General features: G+C 37.4%; 3 protein-coding genes across 4 annotated transcripts; 1 reads left to right on the top strand and 2 right to left on the bottom strand.

Annotated features, from left to right (window-relative positions):
• Window positions 1-6548: 6548 nt before the first annotated feature.
• Window positions 6549-9584, top strand: LOC103946335 (receptor-like protein EIX1). 2 transcript variants are annotated; one of them, XM_048581674.1, is made up of 2 exons: window positions 6549-6953; window positions 7092-9584. In XM_048581674.1, exons 1-2 carry the CDS (start codon window positions 6680-6682, stop codon window positions 9449-9451), a joined length of 2634 nt encoding a protein of 877 aa, XP_048437631.1. In that variant the 5' UTR covers window positions 6549-6679; the 3' UTR covers window positions 9452-9584. The 2 variants fall into 2 exon arrangements, with proteins under 2 accessions (XP_048437631.1, XP_018502777.2); XM_018647261.2 differs by having other exon boundaries at window positions 6549-9584.
• Window position 9585: 1 nt separating this feature from the next.
• Window positions 9586-13512, bottom strand: LOC103946457 (COBRA-like protein 6). The gene is made up of 6 exons (XM_048581675.1): window positions 12822-13512; window positions 12642-12721; window positions 11077-11530; window positions 10474-10627; window positions 9983-10254; window positions 9586-9880 (listed from the first exon to the last, which is right to left on the bottom strand). The coding sequence occupies exons 1-6, from the start codon at window positions 12874-12876 to the stop codon at window positions 9597-9599; spliced, it is 1299 nt and encodes a 432-aa protein (XP_048437632.1). The 5' UTR covers window positions 12877-13512; the 3' UTR covers window positions 9586-9596.
• A 4827-nt stretch (window positions 13513-18339) lies between these two features.
• LOC103946336 (zinc finger transcription factor YY1) lies at window positions 18340-23547 on the bottom strand. Its single transcript, XM_009357003.2, has 6 exons — window positions 23247-23547; window positions 22394-22452; window positions 21313-21512; window positions 20806-20895; window positions 19944-20087; window positions 18340-19164 (listed from the first exon to the last, which is right to left on the bottom strand). Exons 1-6 carry the CDS (start codon window positions 23330-23332, stop codon window positions 18622-18624), a joined length of 1122 nt encoding a protein of 373 aa, XP_009355278.2. The 5' UTR covers window positions 23333-23547; the 3' UTR covers window positions 18340-18621.
• Between the last annotated feature and the right edge of the window lie 525 nt (window positions 23548-24072).

A 24072-nucleotide genomic window follows, 5' to 3' on the forward strand; every position in this document is an offset into this window, starting at 1 on the left:
TCCCTTCCTTCAGGTGTGATGGCTTTTTGTTTTCCTTCTATCCTCCGAAGCTCTCCTCTACTTTTCCTCTTCCTTTCTCCTTTTCCCCTCTCATCTCCTTTTGTTTTCCTTCTTCCAGTTTTCCTCTACTTTTCCTATTTCGCTTTCTCCTTTTTTTCCCTCTCCTTTCTACATGGTTGTCTCTTCTTCCCCTCCCTCCTTTCTACACGGTTGTCTCCTCCTTCTCCCACCCCCCTTCTACACGGTTGTCTCTTCTTCCCCCCTCCTCTCTTCACGGTTGTCTATTCTCCCCACTCTTTCGGTCTTTTCCTCTTCCTTTCTCCTTTTCCTATTTCCTTTTTTCCTTTTTCTCCTCTCCTTTCTACACGGTTGTCTCTTCTTCCCCTCCCTCCTTAGTCCTTTCTACACGGTTGTCTCATCCTTCCCCCCACCCCCTTCTACATGGTTGTCTCTTCTTCCCCCCTCTCTCTCCACGGTTGTCTATTCTCCCCACTCTTTCGGTCTTTTCCTCTTCCTTTCTCCTTTTCCCATTTCCTTTTTACCTTTTTCCCCTCTCCTTTCTACACGGTTATCTCTTCTTCCCCTCCCTTCTTAGCCCTTTCTACACGGTTGTCTCGTCCTTCCCCCCACCCCCCTTCTACAGGGTTGTTTCTTCTTCCCCCTCTCTCTCTCCACGGTTGTCTATTCTCCCCACTCTTTCGGTCTTTTCCTCTTCCTTTCTCCTTTTCCCATTTCCTTTTCCTTTTTCCCCTCTCCTTTCTACACGATTGTCTCTTCTTCCCCTCCCTCCTTAGTCCTTTCTACACGGTTGTCTCGTCCTTCCCCCCACCCCCCTTCTACACGGTTGTCTCTTCTTCCCCCCTCTCTCTCCACGGTTGTCTATTCTCCCCACTCTTTTGGTCTTTTCCTCTTCCTTTCTGCTTTTCCCATTTCCTTTTCTTTTTTCCCCTCTCCTTTCTACACTGTTGTCCCTTCGTCCCCCGTCCCCCAATACGGTTGTTCTAATCTTCCCATTCTTTCGGTCTTTTTTGCCCATTACAGTCAACCAATTTCCTTTTATCGTATAGGGACTGACCCATGAATCATAATCACTGTTACGAAGAGATGTAAATTATTATTTATTTATTTATTTTATTTTAAGTATGGTAGACATTTATTTCTATATTATATAATAAATTTAATTAAAATAAAAAAAATTGTCTAGACAGAGCCCACCTAGACGTTTAGATACTAAACCTTTGCATGCAGCCTGACGAGCGCTTAATACTTTTTAGAACGTTGCTAAGGCTGATGAAAAAAGGGTTTTAGCGAACTCCATATCAAAGTTTGGGCATGGGATCCAATGGACTTCATTTTTAGATCATTCGTTGCCCCTTCAAACAGTACAAGCTCTTTTTTTCTTTTCTTTTTTTTTTTCTCATTTTACAATGATTTATGCTAAGAGGTAACTAAACAAATTGGTATCGAACTCGTCATTCATGAAATTCAAATATAAAATTTCTCACTTACAAATGAAAAGAAATACATATTCTTTAATTAATTGTCAAGAATGTGTTATCATATCATGAAAAGAGAATACAACAACAACAATAACAATGCTTTATTTCACTAAATGGGGGTCGACTGTATGAATCATAAAATGTCACTATGCTCAATTTTGTGTCAAGTCGTCTGTTAGCTCTAAGTACTCTATGTCTTTTCTTAAAGTCTTTATCCAAATCTTCCTACATTTTCTTCTATCTCTTTTGCCCTGAGTATCTGTCTCATACTCTGTGACATCTCACATCACCTAGGGGAGTGATCCTTAAATGTATATTCCCATCCCTACCTAGCACAAGGCTTTTTGGGAGCTCACTGGCTTCGGGTTCCATGGGAACTCCGAAGTTAAGCGAGAAGGGGGCTAGAGCAATCCCATGATGGGTGACCCACTGGGAAGTTGCTCGTGAATTCCCAAAAACATAACCGTGAGGGAATAGTAAGCCCAAAGCGGACAATATCGTGCTACGGTGGTGGAGCGGGCCCGGGAAGTGGTCCCGCCCGGGCCGGGATGTGACAATTTGGTATCAAAGCCTAACCCTGATCGTGGTGTGCCGACGAGGACGTCGGGCCCCTAAGGGGGTGGATTGTGACATCCCACATCACCTAGGGGAGTGATCCTTAAATGTATATTCTCATCCCTACCTAGCACGAGGCCTTTTGGGATCTCACTGGCTTCGGGTTCCATGGGAACTCCGAAGTTAAGCGAGAAGGAGGCTAAAGCAATCCCATGATGGGTGTGAAGGAAGATTTGTGAAAAACATGTTCATTTAAGCAACATCAATAGCATGCAATTAACAATTAAAGGCGGAATCATGCTTGTATGCACTTAAAACAAAACATTTACCCATGAAATTCAAAGCCTAGTAGATAGGTGAACCAAGACCCAACTCAAAACAAAGTGAGTTGAGAAATCAATACCTTTGTAGATTCCTCTTTGCATAAGTAAAGGCTAATCACCCAAAGAGAGGGCCTTCATTCCTTGCATCTTAGATCCATGGATTTGGATGGATGAAAAAGTTTCTCCAAGTTCCCAAAATTGAGAACCTCCAATGATTCATCACCAAGGCATAATGAAGAAGAAATGAGTAACCTTGGAGGAGTTTGATTGCTAGATGATCCCTCCAAGGTGGCCTAAATTTTAGAGAGAAAGGAGAGCTTGTGTTCTCATCCTTTCCCCAAAAATTACCATATGTAAATTTTAGGCTATAAAGTCCTTTATATAGTCCCTTCAAATAAGTGACCTAATGGACCAAAAGCCCTATTCTTCTAACATGGCAAGCCTATAGGGTTTATTGGGCTTTCAAGCCCTTTGTTTATTCAAGTTGTCATACAACTTGAGTTAATGGGCTTGGCATTCAAATCTCATTGGGCCTTGCGGCCCAAAACTAACCCGAGGTCTTTAACGAACTTATTCGTTTGATTAATTAACATATTAATTAATCCTAGACTTAGATAAACAATTAAACCATTTAATTATTCTTACTCATCTCCGTTGTTTCTTCAAACTCTACCTTACTCGGTGAACGATCCATTAGGTTCCTTTTAGCGAGGCAGTGGGCGATTAAAACTCTTTCTAATCGATTGTGAATTGAAACTTACTTTCAATTCTCCCGTTAGTGATAATACACTTTTAGGGCTTCCACAAACCATGGTTGACGCCTAGCAGCATGTCATGGTTACCCAAGCTAATCAGAAGAGGTGGAGAACCTATTCAGTTTTAGGATTACAAATGCAATACGGTCTTTCTCTAATACAATACTCTTGACCACATTGTTTGGTTTGATAGTTTATTCATGTCTACTATCCAATGTGAGTCTTGTGCTTATATGATTACCTTGAATGTGATTTGGAACACATTCCTAAATCTCATTCATACTTTGGCCAAAGATTCTTAATCATATCATAGAGTATTCTCCCTCAAACAGTTTGAAGGTTAGAGATCCCTTGTTGCGTATTCACTTGCCTCCATGGCTAAGTGGCTTAACCCCAACGATGCCATGGACACCCTCCTGATGGAGTGACTTTGACATAATCAAAGATTAAGGACCTAACCACAAGACAACTGTGATGCCTCAGGTCAAAAGACTAATTTGCATTATCCCAACCATGAGTTCTCATGTGACATGAATATGAGAACTCTTCGTTGATCGTGTTCAGTGAACTCATTCTCTATTGAGCACCTACGTACTTGTCTTGATGTCACACACACCAATGACTCGAGACTAGTCACTCTTCCTGAGAGAAGACATAGCACGTACTGATCTTAACGGACTGTCAATGCCCAATTGACAATCCTATGATCAGGAACGTTTAGGATGTGTCAACGAAAGAATGGTCTCATGAATCTAACTTTTTTAGATCGCATTCTTCCAATCACATATTCCTTGGACTTATCGTTTAAGCATATAACATTTATATGAGACAGCTCAAACAATAATGTTTGCCCTTAATATTAAACTAGATTAGTTTAACATGTGAAATGTCCATAAAGTATCATCATATGATTGGTTTTAGGGCACATTTCCAACAGGGTGACCCACTGGGAAGTTGCTCGTGAGTTCCCAAAAACAAAACCGTGAGGGAATGGTAAGCCCAAAGCGGACAATATCGTGTTACGGTGGTGGAGCGGGCTTGGGAAGTGGTCCCGCCCGAGCCGGGATGTGACATACTCGCATTTTCTAACCAAAGTATTTGTAGGTCTTCTTTTCCCATGTCCAAACCATTAACTGATTTTTTTCTCATCTTATCTTCAATTGTAGCCACTCCTACTTTACCTTAGATATCGTTGTTCTTATAATCTTGTCATTTCTTGTGTGCCCACACACATCCAATGAAGAATTCTTATCTCTGCTACACTCATTTTTTGCACGTGTTGATGCTTGATCGCCATAACATTGTGTGTTATAAAAGCATTGCTAGACTTATTGTCATCCTATAAAATTTTCTCTAAAACTTTATCGACATATAACAATCATACTCACACCCGACACACTCTTCTACTTCATTCATCCAACTTATATTCTATACTAGATCTTCATCCAATTCTTCATCTTTTTACAAGAAAACAAAATATTGCCCGCCATACTCGACCTGCCTGCAACTTAGTCAACATTGTCTACCATCGATGGTGACGTACGTATACCTTTTGGAATTGTATAATTTCTTTATAGAAATGCTAATGAGATTCTCTCAAAATGAAACTTTTCTTGAACTTTCTATCATCGCATATTTTTAGCATAATATTTTATAACGTTGAAAAAAAAATTATGTCAAAAACTTAAAGTATCGTAGAATTCATAAAAAATTCTACTTTTAGAATCTCATCATTTCCTCATTGCCTAACCATCAATGGTTTGGTGACCTACGTACCTTTGGTACTTGCCGAGAAGTTGTGGAATGGACTCAAGGTCAAATGTAATTATAGTTGTAGTCATCATTAGCCATCATTATAGTTGTAGCACTCTAACAAGTAACAACAGAGAAATTATAGTCTGGTACAGTAGTATCACGTCACGTGTGGTACTCACATTCAAAATCTGACATGTGTTCCTATTTTATACAGTTGAAAATAAACTATTTTTACTTTTTTATTTTAAAATTAAAAATTATGAAAACTGAAGCAAAATTAACAAAGAAGATCGGAGCGGCAGCCTCAGGGATGACGATGGGCGGCGAGGACGTCGGAGTTGTAGCAGCCGGCGCTTCAGCAAACCTTGTACGCGGCGAGCCTGGTCATCGAAGCCATGCCGGGGACGACTCCCTTGGCATACCCGAGAGTAGACACCGAGAAAAGTACCGTCCGGCGGCGATTGACGCCGTCGAGTACCGTGACAGTCGGATCCCTAGGGGAGTGATACTCCGTGGAGAAGAAACGGGCGCCGCTGAGCTTGTGGTTGCAGAGGTTGGCCGGAAAGTGGATTCGAAGCCGGCGGAGAAGAAACGGGGCGGCAGCCTCGTAGCAGGGATGAAGCTATAAGGCTAAGGAGGGGGATGGGAATCATCGGGGAGGGAGGTGCAGTGGTTATGGGGTTTTTCCTTTCTTCAATTTTTATTTACTTTTAATTTTTTTATATTAAAATAAGCTTTTAAGTCCAGCTGTATAATAATGGAATATGTGTCAAATTTTGAATGGAAGTACTATGAGCAAATAGCATCATTATTCTTGAAAATGAATAAGGATCCTCTCTCCTGATCCTTTTTGTAAGGATCAATAAAATTAATCAATTTTGTTCGTTTATCGTATATTTTGCGATTAATTTCATTAAATACTATTTATATTCAATTTTAAATTTAAAATTTAAAATGATTTATAACCATATAATGTTAAATACTATTTATATTCAATTTTAAATTTAAAATTTAAAATGATTTCTAACTATACGATGTATGACAAACAGACAAAATTGATTAATACCCTGAATTCCCATATAGAGGATCTGGACAAGACGCTTGTGACTCTTTATCACAATGATGGAAAGATGTTGAGTCATTGTATAATAGTGTGGGTTCGAACTCTATTAGTTGCTAGTCTAACAAAATTTATTGTTTGACAAAAAAACAAAAAATTTGAAGACTACAAAACGGTGGTAGGTACCAGTCTAACAAAAACAACTAGCTATAATGATAACCAATGGTGCAAGTGACCTTTTATCTCATCGGTGAAAATGTGTTGAACTGTTACATAACGGCGCGAATTCAAATCATATCGATAACTAATCGAGCACCTAATCTAACAAAATAACAAAAAAAATGATGACCAAGGATGGCTAATGATGGATACAACTATAATGATGGCTTATCATGACCACAACCTATTAGTCAACTAGCTAAAATTACACGAGAGAAATGTTAAGGAGATTCAAATATGATTATGAATTTTCTGTCACCTTATAACTTATAATATTGATATGAAAATTAACCTTAAACTATAAGGGCAAATAATTCATCAAAAGTCTTATTTGAGGGAATCTCCTTAACATTTCCCTAATACATTTCAACAGGTTCGCAGTCAATGAATTGAAATATTTTCTAATCTTCTTAGAAGTTTCAAAAATTCAAATCCGAACTTGGATCATACGTTACCACTTCAGTATATTTATAGTAATGTACATAACTTATTGCTCAAACAACCTCATCACTCATGGATAGGCCTTTGAGACTTGTTTTACTTGTGAGTTTCCTGAGCATTGCAGCCACTCCCATTAGTTTGGGCAATGCAAATGTGGGACTTCAGGTTCCTTGCAAAGAAAATGAGAGGCAGGCCCTTCTGATGTTCAAGCAAGGACTTGTTAATTCTTCGAACAGGCTTTCATCCTGGATTGGCGAAGGGGATTGCTGCTTTTGGCCTGGAGTTGTCTGCAGCAACTTAACCGGCCATGTCCGCGCACTCCACCTTGGTAATTACTATTTGGGTGGTAAGTTAAATCCTTCTCTGCTCAATTTAAGCCATCTCACTTACTTGGACCTAAGCAGCAATGATTTTGAAGGACGGCAGATTCCCAACTTCTTCGGTTCTCTTACAAGTTTAAGACATCTTGACCTCTCACAATCAGATTTTCAGGGAATAATTCCTCATCAGCTGGGGAATCTTTCTAATCTGCGCTTTCTCGACGTCCATGGTAACTATTTTGAGGTTAAGAGCCTGCAATGGATTTCTGGTCTTCCTCAGCTGCAGCACCTGGACATGAGTGGTGTAGATCTCAGAGAAGCATCCGATTTGTTCCAGGTGACAAACACTTTCCCCTCTTTGCTAGAGTACTTGAATATGTCCGATTGCGGACTATATCAAATACCATTTGGAATTGCAAATGCTTCTGTTCTTAAAGTTCTTAATCTCGAGGGGAATTCCATCAATTCTACCATACCAAAATGGTTGTACAGCCTTAGCCATCTGGAGTCACTATTTCTTCCCTACAATCACTTGCATGGCCAAATCTCAAGCTCCATTGCAAACTTAACAGACATTGTCAATCTTGACTTATTTCATAATCAACTTGAAGGGGAACTCCCAACCTCAATGGGAAATCTTTGCAAGTTGACGGTTTTTGATCTGTCGAGGAACCGTGTCAATGGGAGGGTATCCGAAATCTTTGAAAGTTTGTCTAGGTGCAATTCAAGTCAGCTAGAGTCTTTGAGCTTATCCAATAATAATCTTTCTGGTCTTTTAACAGATGAGCTAGGAAATTTTGAAAAATTACGTTTCCTTGATCTTTCAAGCAATTCAATATCAGGTTCCATTCCAATATCCTTAGGAAATCTGTCATGCTTAGAAGAATTACGCATTCATAATAATTTGTTCAAGGGTGTCACCTCTGAAGTTCATTTTACCAATCTTACAAAATTGGTGAAACTGTATGCAAAAAATAATTCATTGACTCTGAAAACCAGTAGAGATTGGCATCCACCATTTCAACTCCGAGTGTTGTTCTTAGATTCTTGGTATCTAGGGCCAGAGTTACCTTTGTGGTTTCAGAGACAAACACAATTGCAGTATCTAAGCATGGTCAACACTAGTATTTCAGGTACCATCCCAACCTGGTTTTGGAACTTTTCTTCCCAACTAAGATTTGTCGATCTCTCTCACAATCAATTGTATGGGGAAGTTCCAAATATAGTTGGTGCTCCTTTAGACATAATTGACCTAAGTTCAAACCAGTTCAATGGTCCGTTACCTCTCGTCTCCTCCACCGTTGATGTACTAGATCTCTCCAATTCAACATTTTCTGGATCCATCTTTCACTTCTTTTGTGATAGCATAGATGGGCCAAAACAACTCAGAATTCTTTATCTTGAGAACAACTTTCTTGATGGACCAATTCCTGATTGTTGGCAAAACTGGAAAAAGTTGATTGTTCTAAATTTAGAGAACAACAATTTGACAGGGAACATTCCAAGCTCCATAGGATACTTACTTTTCCTCGAATCGCTGCACTTGCGCAATAATCACCTGTTTGGAGAGTTGCCCATGTCCCTACAGAATTGTCAGAACCTGTTAGTTGCTGACCTTGGCGAAAATAAGTTTGTTGGAAGCATACCGATGTGGATAGGAGAAAGTCTTTCAAATTTGATCGTTCTCATCCTTCGTTCCAATAAGCTTCAGAGTGACATTCCTAACGAAATCTGCAGTCTTGTCAATCTCCAAATCTTGGACCTTGCTCATAATAATCTCTCCGGAACAATCCCAAAATGTTTCAACAATTTCGGTGCCATGGCCACCTTGTCAAACTCAGGAGGTCCCATTTCATTCTTCAGTTATATGTACGGTTCGCCTGAGCAGTACATGGAGGAAGCAATCTTGGTGAGAAAAGGCAGAACAGACAAATATAGCAAATCGCTTAGCTTGGTAGCTAACTTGGACCTTTCACACAACATGATATCTGGAGAGATTCCCAAGGAATTGACCAGCCTTATCAGCTTGCAATCATTGAACATATCGAAAAATCTATTGACTGGAAAAATCCCTTCAATGATTGGTGATATGGTAATGTTAGAGTCTCTTGATCTTTCCATGAACAAACTTTCTGGTGAAATTTCTCCAAGCATGTCGAGGTTGACATTTCTTGGTACCTTGAATTTGTCTTATAACAATTTGACCGGACAGATTCCCCAATGCACACAGCTCGGAAGCTTTGATCAGTACAGCTATATTGGCAATGAACTTTGCGGATTGCCACTCAACGTGAGCTGCAAGGAAAATCGGACAATGCAGCCAGTAGTTGTTCAAAACCACATGGGTGGCCATTTACTCGAAGACAGTTGGTTCTATTTGAGCTTGGGACTAGGCTTTCTGTTCGGTTTTTGGGGTGTTCTTGGTTCGTTGCTTCTCAACATGCCATGGAGCTTTCGCTTTTCTCAGTTCCAGAATAGTATTGTTCGTAGACTATATGGTGTAATTGTGGAATATTGTTGTTGAGAGAGGTAGTTTGCTACATGTCAAAAGAATAAGGCTGAATGCTTTTGTCCAATCAAATAATATTGAGTTTAAATTAATGTAAGTTTACAAATGCAGTCCATGAATAAAAAAATCATCGATATTTCTTCCTTCAGACTTTTTGTCATCACAAAGCTGCAAGGATCAACAACGAGGCGAAAACTACGATGGATGGCCTTGATGCTGCTGCCCTATGAGCCCTATTGGGAAGTCTAGGGTACTCGTCCGGAGAGGGCATCACACATTCATCCCCATTGAATGAAATTCTCCTGGGAAAAGTCCATCCCTCTCTGAAAGTGAAAACCCCTTCATCTTTATGCAGTACCATCTCAGTTTGCACGTTCCCATTCTTTCCCGTACTGAGTAACATGTCGTTGTAATATTTGATCCCCCAAAACATTCCGGTATCATCTGCGGAAAGCAATATACATGCAATGCAGCTTAATGTTACTTGCAAATAATTTTCTACGTGAATAAGAAGAAAATATCGGGCTTTTGGTTCGTTTAACTTACTTATATTTCCATACTGACCGAGAGGGTGGTAGTTGAAGCTGAACAACTGCGTTAGACTTTGCAAATTCGGGTGTTGAACGACTAAGGTCCAGTCAGAATAGTTTTTAACAAAATTATAATTGGTGATTGTGATCTTAACCCTCCAGTACTCCTTGTAACTTTCCTTAACATGCCAATGTATTCCTATCGGGCACATATGTCGTGTACAAGTCACCAAAGGTGATGGTTCTTCAGTTTCGCGATCACCAGGAAGTTGCAACTCATCACCTGGCCTGCAGATTTAGTATCACAAGAATTGGTTCTTAAAAGCAGCAACTGCCAACAAATATAAATAAAAACTTCAATGACTCGAGCATAACATGTCCCATAAAATTTGTGCAAATATTGGTTATGTTCATTGTAAAACTTGCAGATAAGTTGCTTCAATCATCAAAATGTGATGCTAATTTCAGAAATTTTCCATTAGAAAATCGATAACCAAGAGATCTTACTTCACGCATTTTGCTCCCGGAAGTCCTTGGCAGCCGCAGCTGCACCGGGGGCACTTAACAATGGTGCTATTGTAGAATGAAGACAGGGAAACACAGCACTTAGGAGAAGGTGATGCTCTGAACTGGGAGTACATACAAGTCACATTCCATGTCTCTACAAGAAAACCACAATAAACATGTTACATAGAAAACTAAACATTGTTTACCACACTAAACCCTAAAACCTTTCACTAAAAGCAAAGTGCTTCTAACTTTTTTATTTTTTATTTTTTTTTAAACTAGTGTATCCGAGTTTTTGATCCAACTAATCACTAAGCCCCCCGCCTGACCTCACAACATTTGGGGAGCGAGAAACTCTAGCATTTGCTAGGTGGGTACAGTGGGAGAGAGTCAAACTCTAGACCACTTGGGAGCAAACCAAGGACCTAACCACTGGACCAACAACTCTAGGTAAGTGCATCTAATCTATCATTGACCTGAAAATGCATGCTTCTCCAGGAGCGTTCAAAGTGATTCTGTAAGAAGCACTTTTGTCTAGTTTTTGCCTATGTAAAAATTAGTTATATAAGATGCACGTGCTTAGTGAAGTTTTTGAGTTCTCACCGAGAGTTTCAGTCCATCGCCGGCCATCTTGGCTAGTCTTAGTCGGTTGGACTTGGACTGGCGGGCCGCAGGTGTAACCAGGGAGTCCAAGGGTGAAATTGTCGGGCATATTTATGTTTGTACTGTTGTTGGAAAATGCTCCAACATTCATCCGAAAGGCAGATAGAAACTTGGAAGAGTCTTGGATCATGGAAGAGAGCTCTCCTCCCTTGCAGCAATTGGAGAACTGTTTATTAAAAGGGGTTCCGGGTAGGAGATCGATGATCACCGGCTCCTTTTCACAGCAATGAGGACGCTCTGGTGCGCCTTTGAACCGAGAGCAGTTTCCTTGATAAATGGCCTCAGCTCCCCACATGTTCCATATCACTTCATCACCTTTCCATATCCAACCCAGCTTCCAACCGGGGCGATCCACATGCCGAAATTGCTGGAAGTTGTATATCGATACTTTTATCTGAAATCAAATCGTGTAGTAAAAATCATGTAAGTTCAACACAACCACAACAAGTCTTATTCTATTAAATGAGGTCGTCTATATAAATTCTAGACTATTATTATGTTTTGTTTTACACCAGATATTCCATTAGCTCTAAATACTTCATATCTTTTCTTAAAATCTATTTTTAAGTCTTCCGAAACTTCCGATAACCCTTTTGCCTTTAACCGATGCTCACAATCGCAATATCAAATTCTTTAAAAACTTTAGAGGGATTAGGTCGAAAATACCTGGGCCCTTAAGGGCTACTTCGGTAACTTAGGCGACAAACCTAGTACTGGACCCAGAAGTCTGACAAATAAAAAGGAATATTGTGATGCTTTTTGTGTCCCATCACATGCAATGTCTAAATTGCCCCAATGTAAGCTGATTGAATCTCTGAAGCAATCCTGATGAGCTCACCGTGAACCTCACCCACCAAATCCTTTTGTTTTTTGTTTTGTTTTTTTTTTTTTGACCGAATCTAAGTTCAACCTCAAACAAAACGGAATTGGATCCCATAGAGATCCATTTTATAGGGATCATAAGGATTCCCACATCTTAATCATTTATATCGTGCGGTCAGAAATTATTTGATTTTTTTATTTAAAATTAAACACAAATAGTATCTGACAAAAATTGATCGTACGATATACGATAAACGACTAGAATATAGAGATCTCTATGATCCCCGCAAAATGGATCCAAAGATGATCCATTTCCAAACAAAGCAAACATTCTGGAATGCAAAACGCCATCCCACGTGCCTTGCCCATGCATCTAAATTTGGTGCATCTCTCGCAGCCATTTACAAGTTAGATGAGTGGTCACTTTTTAAACGCATTGCAAGCCACGATAGGCCAAAAGACACTACTGAAAAAAAAAAGTGAAATGACACATTCCAACCCAAAAATCTATATGAATACCTAATTGAATGGTGCTGGTTTCGTTACTCTTTAGGTGTCGGTCAGCATGCTTCGATTCTAGTATCAACTTAGATATTCGAGTCGGAATGTATTATGAAAAAAAGATTTTCTGGCAATACAATAAGAATGTAAAGTTTATGCAAAACTAAGAAAAAGCGACTTACGTCAGATGTGCTTTCACTTTGCTGCAAAAAATCCCAAGTGACGGTTATGTTGGCATATGGATCTAATGGATCGAACCCAGCTGCAATTTTTTCCCCCAAAAATCTCAAGAAATTAACTAAATAAAATCTTTTAGAGAGAGAGAGAGAGAGAGAGAGAGAGAGAGAGGTATGTATACTTACATGCCAATGAGAAAGAGGTGATGAGAGAGAAGGTGAAAATCAAGAGCTTCTTCATAGCACTTGATGATCTTTGAACACCAATCTCCAGAAAGAGGGGGTTAATCGATCTCTCCAAATTAATTAACCCCGGCCAAACATTAGGAATATAAATATAATTCTTCTAATCAAACTGTTCAAATTGCACTATTGACGACATATATACATAATTCAAAACAGAAAAACGTAATGTAATTATTCTATTGTTTGTCACAAACAAAAACTATGTGTAGATCAAAGACTCGAAAACGAGTATATATGACTGTCTCTTTCTCTCTAAAGTTGTGAGAGACTCGAAAACAAAAACGAAGAACACAATAATTATTTCAAAAACAAGAAAAAAAGGAAGAAAAAAATCATTTTTATGGAAAGAAAAAAAAGAGAGGAATGAAGAATTAATTGCAATTAATGTAGTGAGAGGTGTGGAGGAATTAGTGTTTTCCCAAATCTGGGTGCAATTAAAAGGAGGAGGAGGTTAATTAGTACTAATTAAGATTAAGATGCGTCTAAGACTGTGTGAGTTGGTTTCTGAGAGTGTAAACATTCAAAGCTCACGCGTAATGACATCCGGGCCATTTGGCCTTCCGTTTGGGTTTACTCATTTTAATTACTATTTTTTTTTCTAATATAAAACAATTAGGAAAAAGAAATACTAGTATCTATTTGTCTTTCCCTAACTACATTTTGGTCATTCTGTGAAATATTTCTATTAAATTGAAAAAACCATCAGTTTTAAATCTCAATGACCACTTCTATCAGTTTTAAATCTCATGAAACAAAATGAGGAATTATGTTAATTTCAGAGAACTTTTGGCAAAAATTGTTTTATCTCAAACGATATTGTTAGAGTTTTGGGTTGAACTATGTAATGATTTGCAGTGAAATTTGTAAAAGAAAACAAGTGTTGCATCCATACAACCTCACCCTTATCTGCTAAGAAAACAAGTGTTGAACTATGAAATGACTTGCAGTGACATTGTTAGGGTTTTGGGTTTAAAGAAGTGTAAGAATGGTGGTTGGTGATGTGGCCTAATCTTCATTGAATTAGCTTGGAAATGTTTTGAATGGTGGTGAAAGAAAGGAGGCGATAGGAGGGAAGAAAATCCAGACCCAGAGTCGTAATTTTATTTTGTAATACATGTTTTGTTACGCGTATAGTACACGTGTATTATACACAAAAAAACAGTGCATGTATACAAAAAAGACATACCTCTACAGTGCCCTGAGGTATAAGGATATGCTAACGTCTTTATCGCTGCTTATAGCAGATGTATAGGTTTATATAGTAAACCCCAACAGTGCCCTGGAAGCACAAAACTACTTGTGCTAAAGTTTAAGAAGAAATTCACACAGATATGGAAATGATGAGTCTCGGTTGCAGATGAATTCCCGTCACAGGCTTCAGGTTAGCTCAGTTCATCCCGAGATGGTGCGAATATCGGCAATCCTGGAAGTGAAAGAAGGTATTACATGGGACATTATATTGCTTGCAAACATGGAGAATATTGGTAATCAACAAAGAAACAACACAATAAAATTGCAAGAATGATAGAAAAATGACACCTTTAAAGATCATTGATGCCGACGGCGCCCTTTGACATTGTCCTCGGAAAATGACTGCCAGTTGTTATGATCAAGGTTGCTCAAGTCATCAAGTTCCGCGAGCAAGTACGTTGTGAGTTTCAAAAGCTCATGATCACTGTCTCGGCTAGAATGGGCCTTCTTGAATGGCTTGATGATCAAACCATTTTGTGGGTTCATCGCAAAGTTTCTTCGTAGATCATCAAACATTGTAGTGTTTTTGGAACTGTAGAACTGATTATAACAAGAAACCGCTAGTCATCGGATCAACTGATAGTTAGACAGCAAATGATAACTGCGGTACTCACATACCATAAATAAGATTTATAAACCGGCCCGCAGAGCTCACACACCACAGATAATTACATGATCGTAATACATAACTCAGGGAATTGAGCCCAAATTAAGCATAATGGCTTGCAATCAAAGATCCCCGCGAGAATCGAATTGAGCTGTGATTTTGTAGTTGGGATTGCTGAGCACTCCAAGCTATTCACGTGCTGGCATGCGATGGCCTTACTTGCAGATCACCGGGAATCAGTTTCATTCATATTAGTCCCAGCGGTCGCCTTGCCACAATAATTACATTGGTAATTGCTGGCACCAACCTATAATTTCATTTTGCAATAAAAACTGCAGTTTTGTAAGCTCGCTCTTGTGATTCTGTTAACATGCAGTGGACAAGTAGTTAAACCAGCTGCAACATATTAGACTAAGGGCTGGTTTGGTACTGAGGTGCTTTTATAAAAAGTGGGTATCAAAAAAAGTTAAGCTTAAAAAGGTGTTTGGTAAACACTTAAAAACAACTTATTTTCACAGTTTTGGGTGAAAAAAATTGAAAACGTGAAACAACAAAAATGAGCTTATTCTCACAGCACTGTAAAAACAATTTTTTTTAAAGCACAATAATACCAAACCAGCCCTGAGCTTGGAGGCTTGGCGTGGAAGGACGGAGTTCACAGGGTAATTATTTTATGCTACAAGTTTAATCCTAATTCGAATTTTGCAATAGTTTTTAGCAATGGAGCCTAGAAATGGTCAATTTGGGTCTATTATATGGTCCACCTCCTTACGTAACTTCTTTTTCCGTGATTACTAAAATTCCCTTTGTACTACCGGATTTAACAAAAGTTGATCCACCCCCTTATGCCTCTTTGAAATTCCTATGAATTATATCGGAGCACCACTTAATAGCTCATACAGCGATCTGGTAGATCGTGGTCCTAGGTTCAAATTTTGTAAATGGTTGAATCATTTACCATCGATCTTGATAACAGTTTTTAATTATCCTTTCACATTTGAGTTTTTCTTTAATAACTTTTTTTTATAAAGAGGTACAACTATTGGCGAACCACGATTATCCACCCCTTATGAGTCCGGAAGAGGCTAGTGGGGAATTGCACCCTACTCGTGCCATAGTCAAGCAGATTCACAAGCTTACAAAGTATTGCCATGCTACTTTTTAGATGCTTTCACATTTCAACCTAAAATAATTCATTATTGATAGTTGAATAGCTGTAATCACCGCCACAAAGTCATTTGTTATAATCTATTGGATAGTCTTTGTCTTTTATGTAAAACTTCGGTTGAATGACAATGAGTTCTTCAATTCAACCCATTTCTTGCTGCAGAAATGAAACATACATAAATTACTACACAGGTAGAAAGAAATTTGAATCTCGACTTGCTAGTCTACTTAGCTTCCACATATGCCATCACACAAGACTGAGATGGGAAGAAGAAAAAAAGATTGATGCAAATTCATACTCTTTTCGACATATATAGCTTCTCTAAAATTTACACACACCCATATTAGCATAACTTAGTCTAAATGTGCAGTCCTAACTCAAGGTCTAGCAGCATGACATGATAGTCTTTACGATAACAGATTATCTTTCTTCCACTTTGATGCTAACACATTATTGGTTCTACATATGCAGTTTCTTTTACTCGTGATTCAAACAATTCATCCAACAAGAGATAGAAAGGAAAAAAAAAGAAGGTATAATACTTAATAACATCCAAACAATGCACTTCCAACGTTATACGACAGTCTCCTAGGCATGTTTAGAAAATGAGCATGATACTTTAGAAAATGAGCTGATACTTTATAACGCGGAAACAAACGAGGAAATACCTATATCACAAATGCTTAAACTATAAAAAGAACACAGAAGTTTTAATTAATCCATCCGATCTTTCTGTCTTTATATAGAATTGGTATAGCATTGCATTTTCAAATGAACTAACCTGGTTGCAGACCGATATCATATTCCGCGTAAGCAGCTGTAAGAAACTCTTGAAGAACTACAGAAGACAATGTGTGTAAAGGCAAATGAAAGACATGGAAGCTCTGAAAAAGTAGAAATATCGTATGAAGAAGGAACAACTCACAAGGCCACATAAGTTGAAGCAGGTTCTCTGCGGTGGACCGGTGATCAAACAGAGTGAAGTTAATATCCAGCACAAGCAGTTTCTTTCCTTGCCGGCATGGATTTCGAAGTTCAATCTACAACCCAAAGGCACATAAATAAACAAAAATACATAAAAAATAATGCACATTTATCTGCAATCATAAGTGCAAAATAGAAACAGCTAAGCTTGTATTGATCAACGCACCTTCTCATGAGCTTCTGCTTATTGGCATACTTATCTTTAATCACAACGGCTTCATCTTGGGCAATCTCAAAGCTTGAGGCTGAAGCCTTCTCCTGCTGCTTCTGCCATTGCGACAACAATTTGCTTTCTCTCTCCTCAGGTTTTAGTCTAGAGAGAGAGAGCGAGAGAGAGGTTCACTATCAACAGAAGCAACTTTTCTTCCTTGTAAATATATTCTGATTCTAATTCATTTTCCATTTTCATTTTCTTGACTTTAATCAAATCTCTTAGGCTGTAGTGTTTTATGTAAGTTGCTCTCTCAATTTAATAGTCTATCTCTCTTAGTCATATATATATATATATATATACAATTGTATAATATAAATTGTTGATTTAGTCATTAAATTGAGTTAATAATCTGTTACACTTTTCGGATTTTAAGTGATTTTTAAAATGGGTCACGAATTTTCAATTTGGTCGTATTAGATCTAACAGTAATGAAATGGTATCAAAATTGCGGACGTGATGAGTTTGAGACCATTATATGGACTAATGTGTAAGCCAAGTTTGCACTATATTGACAAAAAAAAGACTCAGCAATTTAATGGATAATTTAGACGTCCGAAGAGACAAAATGTGTAAGTTGAAACAATTTCAAAACCTTACTGTTCAGTGCGAGAAAATTAGAACTTCATGGTCCATTTTTAAAATCATCTTAAACTTGAAGAGTGTAAAATGTAGTTAGCAATATAAATGAAAATTTCACCTCTAAATTCTTTTTCTAAAAATTAAGTCTTTAAATTATTAAAAATTGTCTATTTCCTCCCTTCTGTAAGTATTATATCTAAACCTTTGTCATTTTAAGTCATGTGACTTGAACTTAACAAAATTTAGAGTGTACTACTATCATTTCTCGCCTATGAGCTCTTAACATTGCATATAAACTTTAAATCTATTAATTAACCCTCTAAAATTAACTCCTTAGACTATTTTTTTGGAAAAGCAAGTTCTTAAATTCAAATTTCTGTATAAAATATCAATCCACACTTCAAAGTGTTTCTTACTCTAATCACATGGCTTAAATTCATAGAAAATTTACTAAATAACTTCAAATTAATAATTTTTAACGAATTTAAGAACATAATGACCATGCATCCTAGTGCGGTTTTGATTCCAACTAATTTCCTTCTTCCTAACATTTAACAATTTAATCCAATAACCAATAACGTTATTGTTCATAAAGGAAAAGTAGTTATAGACTTAATTTTTACCTATATAATAATTCACAGACCGAATTGGCAAGTTACTTAAATAAAGGATCAGATTATTCAATTATTCAATCATATGATAACCCGACAACTTAACATATCGAATATGAATCAGAGCAGATCCAATCCGATTGGACTCTCCAAAGGCTTAATCAGTGTCCCTTCCAAAGGAACATAACACAAAAGAAACAAAAAGAAATGGCAGTAGGTGGGTTTTACATACAAAGTGCCTCCAACTCCATTTTTCGAAGAAATTTGACAAAAAAAAAAAAAAAAAGGAAACAAAATGAAAATGAGCCTCCACGAATATCTACTATCTAGTCTTCATCCTCTGTTTCCTCATCATCGTCGTCATTGTTTTCACCGTACCTCCAACCATCTTCGACATTGTCACGGTCCTCCTCTGTTTCTTCACTGTCTTCTTCGTCGTAAACATCTTCTTTGATCGGCCAGGGTTTCTTCATTGTGTTCATAGGTGCAGGAGATGGAGCTGAGCCTTTACGCTGAGCAACTTTTGCAGGCGGGTACTTCAAGTTAGGTTTGGGCCTGTTTTGTTTCTGGCTTTTGCCATTCACACGTTTTCCAGCATACGCATCTTGATCACTGGCTTCATCCATCTCGTTGTGAGCATTATTAGCGGGATTCTCTGCATTCTCATCGGACACATGGCCAGGATGCTCTCTCCTAAGATGCAGCTTAAGCTTGTATTCATGGATGTACGCCTTATTACACCCATCATAAGGGCAAGCATAAGGGCGATCCAATGATGCATTGCTATAAGGAGGCTTTGGAGTTCTGATTTGCTTCTCTGCAGGTGGGGTGGCATATTTTGGCACAGAAACTGGCTCGTCGATGGGCATCTGCAAAATCAGTGTTAATATTGCGAATCAAGCCATACTTCCTATGTTAAGAAAATCCAGAAAAATAGATGCATGACACTAATATCAGTGATTATAAGAATGTCCAAACTAAAGGGAGATATTTTGGCCTTATTTTTCAGATATTTCTGTAGTAAGAACTAAGGAGGACCTTAATGTGCCTGTGAATTCATAAAAAAAATTTAAATTTTGCATGAAAGCATCACAAGCTTTAGATTTGTACAGAAAACGGGCCTTTACCTGCAACTTTTTTGTTCTCTGTCATTCACATCAAGATGATTTGCTACCCACTTATTAAAGGTGACTTACCTGTACCTTTTTTTCGATACTCACTGATTCGTCTTTGGACTGGTGAATCCAGGAGAACAGAATTGGATTTGAATGCTTATGTAAATTGCTAGACAAGACTTTTGAAGCTCTAGTTTCTTACATTAGTGAAATCCACAAGTCAACTTATAAAATAGGATAAATCATAAATCTCAACTATTTAAGAAGAATATTTTACTTCAATTTCACTCTGAAAATCATTTGCATGTAGAGTATTATTCTCCCATCGAAACTATATTTTTATTCTTTCAATGCAAGTTTAATGGAAAAAAAAAATCATATTGCCTTCATACTAAATGCACTCATACTTCCAATCAATACCAGTTCGAGATGCAGCTATGAAACATTCACAAAATACTTTGTACCAAAAACAAATGAAGACAATAGCATCAAAATATTTCATAAATAATAAAAGTGAGGCAGGATTAGCAAACCTTTTCATGATGAGCTACAATGTGGTTTTTAAGCTTGTACTCATGTGCATATCTCTTTCCACAGTCTGGGTATGGACAGATATGATAGTTCTCTTGCGAATGTGTTTTCATGTGCGATCTAAGGTTGAAATCCAGGGAGAAGGCCTGCACAAGTCATATTTGAAATTGATTACCACACGACAAAATCTGTCATGCATATTACACACCCACAAATAAAAGGAATTTATGAAGCCCATAAAAGACATCAAATTTATGAAAAGCACAGAATGGTTCAAGAAAACAGCTATGGTGATACTTCCCTGATAGTGACAGTTTTTTTTTTTTTTTGATTGGAAGTGTAAAATTTAAATACTTGTATGACAATAATCATTATATTAAAAAGCCTTTGTCAAGGATGCCCAGAACTGCAATTAATTACCAGATTCTATTTTCCTTTAAATAAATCTAACATCAAAGGTGAAGAATGGCAGTTTAAAACAACAATATGAAACCCACCCACTTGTAGCGTGTGGTCTAGCTTATATTAGACATACAACTCTAGTTCATTCTAAAAAGGAATGTGATCTACAAAAATCGAACTAATAAAAAATAAACAAAAATTTCACCACATATCAATGATACGTTGAGAATATGTTATAAACTCCTCGCTAGAACTGTAATGTGCAGCAGCTAATTACCTTGTCAATGTGCACAAAACTAACTTAACATAACATAGCAGGGAAGATAATATATTGCGTCCTTCAGACAGATAATCTAATCATATAGTTTGTCAGGGGGAAAGTACAACTAAACCGTCAAAACTTCAACATTAGATGCCAAGATAACTTGAAACAAAACAGTTTAGTAATGGATAAGATGATACCTTACCACAGCCTTCATGAGGGCATACATAGTCCCTTTCTCCCGTATGAATAAGAAAGTGTCTTTTCAACTTTGAACTATCCAAAAATTTCTGCAGCATTCAAAATATTATTTTTCAAATTCACTAAGATATAAGAAACTCTTAATGGAATATCAGTATCAATCTATTGATTTTCATTTTCCCTTTACCCTTTTTTCCCAGAGTTCCATAGTGTACGTACCAATATATCCTTGCTTTAAAGTACCCACACTAGTGCAACAAGAACTATAGGAATTGCACATTTGGGACTGAAAAGACTTTACAAGTGCCGGGAAAAATTATTAGACCAACTACATAAACAAATACTTTCTTCTTGTTTTTTGCTTTTGGTTACCAAATTAAGAAACTGACAATTCTTCTCCATTTGTTTGACAAGATAGTAACCCATAGCTTTACTCTATCCGTGTATAACAGACACTACAACACTACAACACTACAAGGAAAAGAACATACAGACGGAAACAATACCTTTCCACAACCCTCATAGTGACAAACATATTGTTTCTCCCCATGGACGTGAGAATGCTTCCTCAAAGCACCAGCATCAATAAAGGTTTTCCCACAGCCGTCATAGCTGCAAAGAAAAAGCACTTCGGTTGTTGGTTCTGGCTCTGGCTCTGGAGCCACCGTTTTCCTTGATTTCTCATTCAAAGCCTTTAATGTATCCGCTATTGAAAACAGAAAAAATGAGAAATTAGTCCAAACTCATATCATAGGAACAAAGACATACAACAGAACATGCTCGCCCATCATGTCAATCCAAGATGGCCTTCTTAAGCCTATTTGTGATTCGTTAAGCCTCAGGCCAAAAGTAAAACACTCGCCCATCATGTCAATCCAAGATGGCCTTCTTAAGCCTATTTGTGATTCATTAAGCCTCATGCCAAAAGTAAAACTAACGCTTTTTAATAAACCTAATGCATCACTTAAATGACATATCAAGAACTTAATAACTATTTTATCAGATGTTATAGACACATGATAGCACAAACTCAAGAAAGTACAACCTAAAAAACACTTTAGAAGTCAAACCATAGGCTTACAAAAGCAGAAAGATCTTAGTTAAGAGCCAAGACACTAATCCCTATTGATTTTTAATAAATATCAAACTAGGGAAAGTATAATGAGTGAAAGTGCTTAACGTATGTATTGGCACTAACCGAATAAGAGCACTCGTGCATACAATGATGCACATAAATGGCCTTGATGTACATTTTAATGTCATATTTCTTCATAATAATAATAATATTATATAAAAATCAAAGAAAATAAAGGAAAATAGAGTAGATAAGACTTCTATGACGAATTAGATCAGTCATAGCTCGAACAGTATGTAGACTTCATACATCATACAGAAGGCAATACTAATTCCATATCTCTTTTTTCCTTTTTATGATAAGAAATTTCATTTTCTGTTTCTTTATATTCATACACACTTAATAATTTATACTATCCTTCTCATTTCTACGAAACTCGTACTACAACGTAAAGTGGTGTAGAAGTATTTTCAGGAATCACCGTACAGGACATGGTGGGGAAGAAGAAGTACCTGTGACCCATTTCATTAGAGAGCACCTTCCACCTGTTGCTACGACATCTTGCGGAACCCTAACAACAATTTTGTAGCAACCATTAACCAAGGTAGGTTAAGTACTTCAAATTATCCAAGTAAATGCTTCATCCATAAGGTCCTACAAGCCCCCGCCACAGAAGCCGGCAACTCACTTCTAGACATATTGTTCGTTAATCATAATCACGATTATAAGAGAAAAACTACAGATTCAACAAAACTATTGTTTTTTCTTCACTTTTGTGGTCCTAAACATTAAACCGATATAAATGAACATCAAATTGGGCCGTTTAACTCAACTCTCCAGTAACCAAATCTTCAACTGACATTTTATGTTTCTTTCAATTTGAATTTGCTAAACAAAACTTTTCTTTCAATTTATGATTTATCGGAGCCACTTAGTATTCCTCTTCACTTGTAAGTGAAAGGTCTTACGTTCAATTCTCGCCGCGAATTTGTACCACATTATTGCCCTTTGTGGCCAAGCATACTCCCCCTCTCCCATATAGATAAAATCGTTTGTTCCAAAAAAAAAAAAAAAAAAAAAATTGATTTATCAGATAACCAACCCAATGCACCCTTCTCACTTCTTACCAACAATCAACACCTACAATTGAGTCCATAAAAGTACCTTACTTTATTTCGAATACAATCTGGAACCACAAAACCCAACAATCGAAGGGACTTTTCAGAGACGATGAAAACTGAATTTCCACTAATATTCAAAACCCAGTAAGTTGAAAAACTTGTACTTGCTCGTCTTCATCTAAATTTAATCGGAGACCAAATCAAATAATCGAATTAAAAATCAAAGAAAAGGGAAAATAGATACCATTCTTTGAACCATTTGACAGCGGGAGTCTTGGATCGGAAGATTGGGCGCCTCTCGAAGTAATTGTGATGGAATTGGGAGTCCATCTCTTTCTTCTTCTTCTATTCGACGTCTTTATTAGAAATTCACGGTTGGAATTGGGGGTTAGGGTTAGGGCTAGAATTAGGGTTTCGTAATAGGGCGAGACCGCGAAGGAGAAAAAGCTTTAAGCTTTAGCAGCTCCGGTTCTGTCGGTTCATCACTTGACGTCTGTTTGGCGGGTCGGCTGAAAGGCCAGAGCCGAACCCAACTGGATAAAATTCAAAATTTCCTTTTCAATTTGGTAATCAAAAGAGAAATGTTTTTAAATTAAATAAATACATATTTTCTGAATAAATACATACGTTTATTATTCGATAATTTTGCACAAATTTTTACTTATACGTATACGTTATACTTGTCTAAAATTGTATACGTTATAAATTAGATTTTCGATAGGTTCCTATGGAAAATTGAAATATTTTGGTAACACCCTACTTAAATCTTTATGATGATTAAAAAATGGGTGGTGCTATCCACACACTCATTTTTACGTTTTACACACCTCTCTTAATTTCCGGTCATCGGATCGAATGAATTGAAGAAGTAGAAGATCAATGGACAAAAATTAACAAGAGTGTGTGGAAGGTAAAAAGACATGTGTGAATAGAACTACCCTTTAAAACCACCTACACTGAGAGTCAAATCCTGCGAAATCCCCAAGTAATTTCTCTTTATTTTGGCAATTTCAATTTGCAGTGTTTACTTTATTTTTTAATTGGTAATGCTAGAAAAATCATCTATTTAA

This window comes from the organism of the source record quoted next, unplaced genomic scaffold, assembly GCF_019419815.1.
Source record: "Pyrus x bretschneideri cultivar Hongxiangsu unplaced genomic scaffold, Pyrus_bretschneideri_v1 Contig17, whole genome shotgun sequence".
NCBI classification, from domain to species: Eukaryota; Viridiplantae; Streptophyta; class Magnoliopsida; order Rosales; family Rosaceae; genus Pyrus; species Pyrus x bretschneideri.